This window comes from Chroicocephalus ridibundus, chromosome 2, assembly GCF_963924245.1.
Source record: "Chroicocephalus ridibundus chromosome 2, bChrRid1.1, whole genome shotgun sequence".
Classification (NCBI taxonomy): Eukaryota; Metazoa; Chordata; class Aves; order Charadriiformes; family Laridae; genus Chroicocephalus; species Chroicocephalus ridibundus.
Window position 1 is genome coordinate 151,708,026 of NC_086285.1, and position 12,171 is coordinate 151,720,196.

The following is a 12,171-nucleotide window of genomic DNA, read 5'->3' on the forward strand; positions in this document are numbered from 1 at the left end:
TGGGCCATGGGAAGGGCTGGGAGAAAGCCGCAGCAAAGGCTGATCATGACTGTCCTGAAAAATGAGTATGGTGATCCTATCCATCTGCACAACATCTATTATTAAGTGATTCTCTCCTACATATTCCAATAGCTGATGTTTCTGCAGTGGAAGGAAAACTGCACAGCAGTCACATTCAGTGTCTTCTAGTCAGTACGTGGAGTTCCTGCCTTTGACTTGATGTATATGACAATGAAATTATGAGGCCTGTGTAGGGCAAGCAAACTTCACCTTATATGAAATAACTTTGTGTTACAGGCAAATGTGTAAACAGTCAATAAAAATTCTGAAAGTCCCAACAGACCAAATTGTATTATTAGCTTAAAAATATGTTCATTTGTCTTCAAAATTTATCTTAAATTTTAAAATTCTATCTAATTCTACAGTTGATAAATACATCTAATTCAAAAATACTAGTGTCCCAACATCTAGGATTCCAATATATGTTCCATTTAGAGTCTCAGACCACCTATGGATCAGATTATCCTGTGCATGGACAGACATTTTAAAATATCTCCATTAATTTAAGTTTTTAAGTAACATTGAAAATGCAACCTTATATTTTATTAGCAATATTATTCAGCTCCATGAACCTTATAATAAAGCATGTGCATTATGTCATCACAGAATCATAGAGTTATAGAATACCAGGTTAGAAGGGACCTCAAGGATCATCTGGTCCAACCTTTCTTGTCAAAAGCACAGTCTAGAGAAGATGGCCCAGCACCTTGTCCAGTTGAATCTTAAAAGTGTCTAATGATAGGGAATCCACCACTTCCCTCAGAAGATTATTTTGATGGCTGAGTGTTCTCATTGTGAAATATTTTCCTCTGGAGTCCAATCGGAATCTCCCCAGGATTAACTTCTACCCATTATCCCTCATTTTTTCCATGTGAATCCTTATAAACAGGGAGGCTCCGTCTTCTTTGTAGGCATCCTTTAAATACTGGAACATGGTGATAAGGTCTCCCCTAAGCCTTCTTTTCTTAAGGCTGAACAAACCCAATTCTCTCGGCCTTTTCTCAGATGGTAGACTTCCCAGTCCTTTGATCATCTTGGTGGCCCTTCTTCTCTGGACTCTCTCCAGCCTGTCCAGATCTTTTTTGTATAGCGGGGACCAAAACTGAACTTTTCATTTCCAGGTGTGGCCTGACCAGCACTGAGTAGAGTGGGATAATGACTTCTTTGTCTCTGCTGGTGATGCCTTTGTTGATGCAACCCAGCATCCTATTGGCTTTCTTTGCCACTGCAGCACACTGTTCATTCATATTGAGCTTGTTGACCACCAGGACCCCCACGTCCATTTCCATGGAGCTGCTCCCCAGCCAGGTAGATCCCAGCCTGTGCTGCACTCCTGGATTATGTTTTCCCAGGTGCAAGACTTCACCTTTGTCCTTGTTGAAGTTCATAAGGTTCTTGTTAGCCCACTCTTCCAGCCTATCCAGGTCTTCCTGTAGGGTGATTCTCCCTTCCAAAGTGTCCCCTTCCCCACTCAGTTTGGTGTCATCAGAAAACTTCATCAGGGTACACTTGATTCCATCATCCAGATCACTTATGAAGATATTAAACAGTGTTGGGCCCAATATCGATCCTTGGGGGACCCCACTTGTGACAGGTTGCCAGTTTGAAAAGGAGCTATTTACCACCACCCTCTGGGTGCAGCCTGTCAGACAGTTCCCCACCCACTGCACAGATCACTTGACTGGATCATAACACATCGGTTTCTTGAGCAGGAGGCTGTGGGGAGCCATGTCTTTGAGAAATACAGGTAGACAATGTCCATCACTCACCCCACATCAACCAAGCAGGTTACTTTGTCATAGAAGGTGAACAGGTTTGTCAAGCATGATTTGCCCTTGGTGAATCTGTGCTGGCTTTTCCCAGTCACGTCCTTCATTTGACTTGTGACAGCCCCCAGGAAGATTAATTCCATAACTTTCCCAAGGAATGAAATAAGACTGATGTGCCTCTTCTTGTAGATGGGGGTGTCATTAGCCTTTTTCCAGTCTTCTGGGACGTCCCCTGATCTCCATGGCTTCTCAAAGATTATGGAGAGCGGCCCCAAAACAACATCAGCCATTTCTCTTAACTGGCTATCCCTTGGGTGGATAGCGTCAGGCCACATCAATTTGTAGGGGTCAATCTCCTGTAATAGTTTGCATAGTAACTCTTCCTTCACTGATGGTGGGTTTGTGTTTGCATCAACCTGGACTGTTGTTCGCAAGGCCTGGCGCCCAACAGTGCTGGTAAAGACGAGGTGAAGAAAGTATTGTGAACCTCTGCCTTTTCAGCACTGTCAGTGACTAATTTACCCCTCCTGTTTAACAGCAGGCCAACATTTTCCTTCTGTTTCTCCTTGTTGTTTATGTACCTGAAGAACCCTTTCTTGTAGTTTTTGACATGTCTGACCAGTTTCAATTCAAGACGAGCTTTTGCTTTTCTAACTGCATCTCTGCACACCCTGGCAATGCCCTTGTAGTTCTCAACAAGTATTCGTCCACTTTTCCATTTCTGGTATGCTTCTCTTTCAGTTTTGAGAAGACTCAGAAGCTCACAAGTAAGCCAGGGGGGGTCTCTTTCTTTGCCTACTTCTCTTACCTTTAAAAGGGATGAACTGTTTCTGTGCTTCCAGGAGAGCATTCTTGAAAAATTCCCAGCACTCACTATCTTATTTATCCTCCATGGAAGCTTCCCACAGAATCCCTCCCAGATGAGCTCTGAGTGAGCTGAAGTTTGTTTTTCTAAAATCTAAAACCTTTGTCTTTGTACTCACCTTCAGCATGCTTCGTCAGTATCCCAAACTCAACAATATTGTGATCACTTCAGGTTATATCATTATTGATTAAATCATATATTTTTTAAAAAAATCATTACAAGCAAGTGAATTCATTTTTTTTGCCTTTAGGTCAAGAAATCTTAACATACAGACAATTAGTGAAGCAAAGGTTGTATTTTTATATCTATTAGCATAAACAAGTCCAAGGAAGTATGCATAACGCTGTGTTTTAGAGGTTGTAGTCTATGGAGGTATTTAATTTCTATGCATAGGAAGATCAATTGCTAAGAGAATCTTTCCCAGCCGAGGTGTCACTGTGGACAGAAGAAATAAAACCTCTCAAACTAGCCAAATAACACCATAGCCAAAAACCTAAAAAGAGATCAACATCTTTATTCTAATCTAATATTGTAGCAGCGAACGTCACTGAGCACTCAAATGATTTTAACTTGTTCATCTGTCTGAAGTAGGAAGTCAACAGCTGTATTTTGAAGAAAACCTATACGAAGCTGGGTGAAAATAATTTTAAAAACAAACACAAACAAAAAAATCAAACCAAACCAAGCCAAACAAAAACATAACAAAACAATCAAACAAACAAAAAAAAACCCCAAAAAACCCCAACAAACCCAGACTTCTTGACTGCTTAAGAACATTGAGAGAAAAGTTGAACACAAGATTTAAATATTGAAGAACAGAAACCTTCATTGTACTAAAATAAGGTTCAGTGAAAACAGCAGAATTTTCTTATTTTCTTCTTCCCTGCTATTTCTTTCTCCTAGGTATTAACAAGATCAATCATGATACTGATCGGACTGGAATTCAAAAACACAGAGATGAATATTATCGGTGTATTTCTATCACTGAAGCTCATTGCTTTAAACAGTTTCCCAAATTGAAAAAATACATGATTTAAAAAGAAAAGGGGGAAAAAAAAGGCAGGAATCATCCTTTCAAGCATAAAATGTCTTTGGGAAATTGTAGTTCCACCAGTGCCAAATGACAGCTATCTGAAAGTATGAACAGTATAAACTATTCCCATTCCAGTCCTAATAAGTTTCTTAGATGAGCCTTCATTATTACAGAGGTTATATAGCAGTGCTTGCATCACTGATGTTTATGACAATTTTATTTCATGTTTTTCTTCTGTCCTTATAACAGTTATGAGAAAAATTCACTCCTGCAGACTTTTTTATAGTAAAAGCTCATGCCTCAGTAGACTCTTTTATTAAAGACTAGGTTTTACAGGAGCTTAGTGCTATTCATTTGCAAAAAATCTGAACTTCATTTGGTGACAACTTAAAAGACATTACATCAGGTTCTCCTGAATCAGAAATAAATATTATACATACCTCCACACTTAGGAATAGGTCCACTCCACATTACTTTTCCATCCATTAGCATGCAAGTAATTGTTTCGGTTCCTTGTGTTTTAATAAATCCTTCCTCGCATATAACAGAAATTGAGCTCCCCAGCTGAAAGTTGTCACCAAAACGCCGAGCGTTGATTGGCACTCCAGGATCAGGGCACTCATTATGTCCAAATGCTTTTCAAAACAAAAAAAAAGGGGAGGGGGGGGAATAGAGTGATAACTCTGGCAAGTAAGATGTCATTTTGAGGATTTTATTCTGCTAGTAAGAACAAACTATTTATATTAGGAAACAAAAAGAAACAAAAGCTTGACCAACAGCAGAAAATGTACAGTAGTACAGAAAAAGGCTTAAAAAAAAGCTATACCAGCAAGAAGCTTAGTTTGGACAGCTAGGCAGTGGCAGATCAGTGGCAAATGTCAGTGATGGCTGAGTTCTCCTTTCCAACAGCCCATCCTATCCAAAGTTACAATGGGCCAGAAACATCCATCAGACAGGAAGGGCAAGCATCTATGGTATAATAACTTCAGTCATGTTTTGTATTTTCAATTCATCATTACATCCTTACTGACCTCAGTGTACCCAATATTGCCATAATCTATTTTGTTTCCTGTACTGAGAGCCAGTGCACAGCTATAGAAGGGGTGATGTTGGTGAAAGAAAGAAAACCTGGAACTTTAACCCTATTGTTATATTTAAGGTCAAAGAAATTCCTAGCGTGTACAAATCCTTCCAAAATTTGAGATTTATCTATGGGCAAATTAAAAAATTGTAATTTCCCTACTTATTTCTAGATAGTATAACAAAGATAGTCCATGTCTTTTACTACAGAATACACCTCACACTGGGAGGACAAACAAGCTCATTTTACTACCAGAAGCGATCAAAGTCATATTTACTGTAATATCATTAAAAGACATTCATTAATTAGTCAATATGTTTTAATGTCTTATTTATTAAGAATACCATACATAAATCTTCGATTTTAAAAAATGTTGATTTTTCAGTGAGAACAAACATCACAAGCACAATATCCACCTTCCTCACATGTGATGACTGTAAATTATTTCTTCATAAATATGCCTACATATGGAGACATCAGAAAGGACTATGTCCTAAAAAGATAATATTCAGGTTTTTTTCTGCAGTTTTACTAAGGCGTCTGCTAGACAAAATATATCCAAGCTCCCCTATCTTTAAAAAATCTTTAAAGAAGTAATATTTCATTAACTCAGCAGAAAGATTTCTCAGATGTTGCATTACAGAAGTATTTAGAATCATAATAACAGACAAGAGAAAACATTCATTTATTGACATTTTGAATTAGGAAATACTACATATTTTGGGAATGAAAATAGTGCTTGCATTGAATGGGTGCCTACCATTTGAGGATGGCATTTAAAAATGTCACAATCCCATACTATTTCATAGGTGTTACAAAAATTTTTTCAATACTTTATGCAGAGTCATCACTTTTAGTGAGGGCATTGATTGTCTATTTTTCTTACTAACTTCAGATAACACAGAGATAGATTTTCAACATTGCTATCTGTAAATGTAGATAAAGATTGACACTGGTTTATTAAGGCTGCAAAATCAGTTCATTGCTCTACATTGCTCACAATACCTGAAGGGGGCCTACAAGAAAGCTGGGGAGGGGCTGTTTGCAAAGGTATGTAGTGATAGAACGAGGGGCAATGGCTTTAAACTAGAGCAGGGTAGGTTTAGATTAGATATTAGGATGAAGTTCTTTACAATGAGGGTGATGAAACACTGGAACAGGTTGCCCAGAGAGGTGGTGGGGGCCCCATCCCTGGAGACATTCAGGGCCAGGCTTGATGAGGCTGTGAGCAACCTGACCTAGTTGAAGATGTCCCTGCTTACTGCAGGGGGGTTGGACTAGATGACCTTTAAAGGTCCCTCCCAACCCAACACATTCTATGATTCTCTTCTATTCTATGATTTCAGCTCAGGAACTGAGAGTTGTGGCTACTGCTGCTCCTATGGAAGCGATTGTACTGTATAGGATGGTTTGATGGAGAATGCAAGACAACCCTTCCCAACAACAGCAGTCACTCCTAGCTTAGCCTGGCTGCAGTTACATCACTTGATGAATAAAATTCAGTCTGCCTATACTTCTGAAAATTTTCACGGTGGAGGTGTAATATTATATACATAATATATAGCCAAAGCCTTAAATTGAAAAGAAAAAGAACACAGGGGTATATCCGTAATATTAATATTATCATCAATAAATCAAGAAGCCATGGAAAAGTTCTTTATGAAATATTACATGTGATGAGGAAATCCAGTTTTCCTGGCATTTATACTCATCAACTATCATCATTGTACTGGTATTTTAAGTAGTACCTGGAAAAAAGCCAGGCAGCATAATCATAGCACAAGGTGATGCTGAAGTACGTTCAGTTCTGGTATTAACTCAGAAGGATGTAAAAACCTGCATTTTGCATCCAAAAATGTGAAGGGGAGGAACTGCAGAGATCTCAATAGACAGGAAGGCAGGAATGAACCTAACCATAAGTCATTTGGTCTGCTCTGAGAGGTCCTTGGAAATAGGGACAGAAAGGAGTGGTCCACTGGTGCAATAAATTGTTTAGGTAGATTGCCCTACAAAGAGTTTTAGCCGATAAGCCTAGCAATGGCTTTGGAGTAAATGTTACCATTTCAGTGGAAAATATGAAAGAAGAACCAGAATTGAGGAGAATATCAAATAATAAAGAGATAGTTCACAAAAAACAATTGTGAAAGCTTACTAAAAGTTATGCAAACAACTAGTAGGCTATTCAGTACCATCACATATAAACTCCTGTCTAGTACATAACAGTTTGAAGAATTCTGTCTTGGGAAGTACTGAGACTGGAAAAGCCTAGCAGGAGGGAGTGCCATGATGGACATACCCTATCACAGCAATAAAATAGACTAAAGCAGCCTTTGGATATAAAAGCAGAATCTGGGATTTTCACTGCCTTGGCCTACTGAGCTGAAATCACTCAAGTAATTAGGCTGATGTCAGAGGTCCACAGTTTGACCTTCAACATGTTGCTATGTAGTTCAAAGGGTTGTAACTTTTGCTAGATAAAGCACAATTAAACAGCTGCAATGAAAACAGCAAGAAGAAAACGTGCAAAACTTGTAGAAACAGCAAATCTAAACTTATACAAAAATATTTGTCCAGCACCTCCTACACCCCGATCAGTGAGCAACAGCTCAACGCAGTCCACCAACTAGCACAAATCAAACAATCTGGAAGGTGCTATCCGCCTCAAAAAACTCATCCACCTCAGCCCAAAGGGAGGTTGGAATGACTCTGGCTTCCGGAATACCTGCTAGGTAGGTGCCTAGATCTGATCTCCATATTTGAACAAAGCTGTAGATAAAGTGTGAAGCATTCATAAAGGAGTAACAAATATGATAAAAGGCTCAGACTTTCCCTTGAGTTGAGGAGTTCAATGCACAAAACTTATTAGGGGGAAGACTGATGGATGACTGAGTTTATAAATACCTTCAGAGAGACCAGAAATTTTATTAAGGGCGCGTGGGTTTGGTTTATAAACTGGAAGCAATGAGCCAGGTGTAAGTATGCGGTTCTACAGCAACTTAAATCAATGTAATTTCAGGTTGCTATGTTCCTCTGTTCTGCTGTACCCAGTATAGAACTCTCCTGCCTCATTCCCCCTTTTGAATCAACAGTAGTGCATAGCCAGATATAAGTAAACCAATACAAGGATCTGACCAAGCTGAAAATCAAAGCTTTTTGAGTTCCTGTTCCTTTGGTTATTGGAACTAGGTGATCTTTAAGGTCCCTTCCAACCTAAACCACCCTATGGTTCTATGATTCTATGATTTCTGTGGGCTTTTCCCAAAATTTTACTCATTAGAAATCTTTGTCAGACTTACTGAAGTAACTCAATGATAAGACATTTGGAATCTAATTTTCGTTTACTTCCAATAGAAGCTGAATTTTTGGTTACTTCTACTGGAATGAGAATAATTATCTGAGACCACATATGTTGCCATAATAAAAATAAATATGGAAAAAGTATTTTCTGAGGAACACTATTTAAAAATCAGCTTATGGACTAGTAACTCAGTTTTATTCTTCTCCATCCTATATGTAAAAAATGTTAATGAAGTTATTTACATTAGTAGCCTACATTCTTTTTAGAAAAGATTTATCATGTTGTACCTTTTCTGTGATGTTCTGCTTCTACTCTTGAAGGGGGCAAAAATAGACTGATAGCTTTGAAACATATAAGCAGGAGTGTAAGCAGAAAATGGATATTTTTAATTAACTTTGGGTTTATGAATGCCAAGACAGAGAAAAAATGTTATTAATTCCTTGCCATCCTCTCTCTTGGCCTTAAACTATTTACTGTGGAAAAATTACTTCCGTATTTTATCAGATTGCAGCTGTCTTTATTGAATAAAGATTAAATACATTTTTCTGGAGTCATTTTTTCTTTTTTAAGTAGATTTAACTACAGAGTTTAACAAACACATGCACACCTCCATTCTAGTATGAACACACCCATAAAAAGAAATAAAAATATAAATGTGTTAAAAGGCTCGAATATAGAAGACACTTCTTTGAAACAATTATTTTCAGAGTGAGTGGATTTCATTATACAACTGGTAAAAGTCAATATTTCATTCTAACTTCCTTATAAAAATTAAAATTGGACCATTTGGTACTAAAAGTGCATACTTGAAGTGACTGATAATGGAGAGATATCATAATCAGACTACCACATGCCCAAGGAAGTCTGCAAATTTTTTAAAGGACAAGAATTTATTCTGATTAGTGTATTTATATGGAACTGAAATATTAAACCTGAAGTCATGACAGTGTTTGGTGAATTATATTTCCAAATAAAAACTGAATATAAGGATTATTCCATGCTAATCATCTGCATCTTTAATTTTTACTGTAAATCCTACTTTAAGTAATCTATATTTAGTTCTAGTTCTGCAAAATGAGATTACTTGAAAATACACAGGCCTAATTTTTAACCAAGAAGACTGCCCTAGACTCTCCAATGTATTTCTGCCCACCAGAAAAGGACCTGGGGGTGCTGGTGGATGGCCAGCTTAACATGAGCCAGCAGTGTGCCCAGGTGGCCAAGAGGGCCAACAGCATTCTGGCTTGTATCAGGAATAGCGTGGCCAGCAGGAGCAGGGAAGTGATCGTGCCTCTGTACTCGGCACTGGTGAGGCCTCACCTCGAGTACTGTGTTCAGTTCTGGGCCCCTCTCTACAAGAGGGACATGGAAGCGCTGGAGCGTGTCCAGAGGAGAGCTACCAGGCTGGTGAGGGGTCTGGAGATGAGGTCATATGAGGAGAGGCTGAGGGAGCTGGGCATGTTTAGCTTGGAGAAGAGGAGACTGAGGGGAGACCTTATTGCCCTCTACAACTACCTGAAAGGAGGCTGTAGAGAGGTGGGTGTTGGCCTCTTCTCCCAGGTGAATAATGACAGGACCAGAGGAGATGGTCTGAAGCTGCGGCAGGGGAGGTTTAGATTAGATATTAGGAAGAATGACTTTACTGAAAGAGTGGTCAGGCACTGGAAGAGCCTGCCCAGGGAGGTGGTTGAGTCACCATGCCTAGAGGTGTTTAAGAAACGTCTAGATGTGGCACTTCAGGGCATGCTCTAGTGGCAGAGATTGTAGGTTGTTTGGTTGGACTCGATGATCTTAAGGTTCCTTTCCAACCATGAAGATTCTATGATTCTATGATTATTTTATTTTTTCTCATCACTAGATTTAGGCTTGACACCATTAAGCACACCACAGTGAAACCTTAAAGAAAGAAGGAGAACTCTTACAAATGTCAAAAGGACATGAAAAAGAAGAAAACATAGAGCAAATGTTACAACTTCTGTTAAGAAACATAGATTCAATATCTCATTTTCATTATAACTGGTTTTATATTTCAACAGTACTGAATAACCCCAGACTTTCCAATATTTAGTTAGCGTACTAAGATACCTAGCTACAGCTCAAAGTTTTGTTTGCAACAATGGCTGGTAGCTATAGAAACCAATAAGAAGACACCACTTATGCTTACATTCTACGTTTGTCAGAAATGACCTGGGGATGAAGCAGCTACGATAGAGGGCTGGGAGCTGAAATATATGCCAATATCAGAAAAAGAATCTTTACACAGTAATCTGGTGTCAGCTTATCTCTTTCCTATTAAAACAGCAATGTTCAAGGTAGGTCTTAAGAAATAATCCTCTGAAAGATTGACAACCTAAATCCAAACAAAACAAAAAAGAGAGAAAAGAAACCACCAAAACAGATGGAGAGCTGAATTACTATGTAAGAAAAGCAGAGGGCCACAGGGGAATTTAGTCCTTGCAATACTATGAAAATAATATTAATTATTAACATTCCTTGGAAAAAAAAATTCCTTGGAGTCTGGGTCTCTCAATTACCAAGCTCACTCAATCTCATTTCCTCTTTGGTTTAATGGATCCTTTTTGCTTTATTCAGCGTAAAACATCTTCAACAATAAGGTCTGTTTTTTTCATGCTGCCAAGCATGTAGCACATTCTTCTGGGAAGAGGAGATATGGATATACAGCTCTCCTTCAAATCATGCAGTTGAAGATTCACTTATATTCCAGGTAAACCTTTGGAATTATCACACTCTTAGGTGTTCAGGAATAAGACAGGAATAAGACCAGCTACTCATGACATCAAACTTTTAGGAATATCAAAATGTCTGTCATCTTTTGTGTATTTTGTTCCCCTGTTGGCATGAAAAATTACGCTGCTGCTTCACTGCCAGAAAAAAAAATAATAAAAAAAATCCAAATGTGTGAGGTGGGGCGGCTCTGGGTGGAGGATATGATGATCCCGTCAACAGCCACGCTGTTATCCCTATCTTCCTCTACACACAGTAGCAAGCCTGATAATTCAGGCATTTCCTCTCCTTCCAATTTCCTTCCAACTCCCCAAACAGAACAACTTGGTTAAATCTAGTCCTTCTTACTTCACTGCTTGGGTGGCAAAATTTAATTTTTAATTTTGCATATGCTCCCAGGAAAGCCTCATGCAATATTTTGCAGTTTACTCATGCTGTGGTCTTCTATATTGCATCATCGTGTCTGCCCTAACTGGGAGTATATCGTGCCTGGACTTTGGTGTGGGATAAATGCCAAATCATAGAATCATAGAATCACAGAATGGTTCGGGTTGGAAAGCACCTTAAAGATCATCTAGTTCCAACCCCCCTGCCATTGGCAGGGAAACCTTCCACTAGACCGGGCGGCTATTGATAATTTAAACAGCAATACAACCTAGGCAGTTCTTCATATGTCCTTCAGAAGAAATATAACAATTTTGCCAGCAAAAAGTAAGATGAATGAGTGCTAATGGTATTCAGTACTGGAAAAGATATTTAATGTCATCTTCAATTATTATGCTGTCAGTAAATGTAGTGCCATTTAGTAGTGTAGTGCCATTACACTATAGCTCCAGTAAATGTGGAGCTATTTATGTTTTTAGTTAGTTTCATCCTTTTCACCTTCTTCAGACAGGAAGCAAGTGAAATACACAGAACGCTATTTTAATGGGAAACTTTCTTTTTCTGTGTAATAGATAAACTAAATACAAAAGGTGACAGAAAATGCTGGTTTCCCTTCCAAAAGCTACAAAGTAGGTACAATTCAGAGCGCTCAGGACAGAAGCCAAATATATACAGAAAGAAGCCTAACCTATATACAACCATACCAAACCAGAGTAACTAACAACAGTATGTAAGTAGTATTTTTAACATTGCTGTGGTGTAGCCAGGTACAGCATACAAGCATTTTACATAAATATGTGAGCAATTTGATAACGAAAAGGGTAAAGACAGACAGGTGTTGTTGCACAGAGAAGGCATCGAAGTAGAAAAAAATTGCTAAACAAAAGACAAGATAAGCACAAGGGTTTGTAAATAGGCCAGACATCCTCCTGAATA

At 38.6% G+C, this 12,171-nt stretch overlaps 1 protein-coding gene across 4 annotated transcripts in view; it reads right to left on the reverse strand.

Moving 5' to 3' along the window:
* Positions 1–12,171, reverse strand: part of CSMD3 (CUB and Sushi multiple domains 3) — a 680,626-nt gene that overhangs the window by 289,417 nt on the left and 379,038 nt on the right. For all 4 annotated transcript variants that reach the window (XM_063327428.1, XM_063327427.1, XM_063327426.1 and 1 more), the window contains one exon: positions 4,168–4,362. In XM_063327428.1, the coding sequence (XP_063183498.1) occupies positions 4,168–4,362 (195 nt within the window). The remainder of the gene's footprint in view (positions 1–4,167; positions 4,363–12,171) is intronic.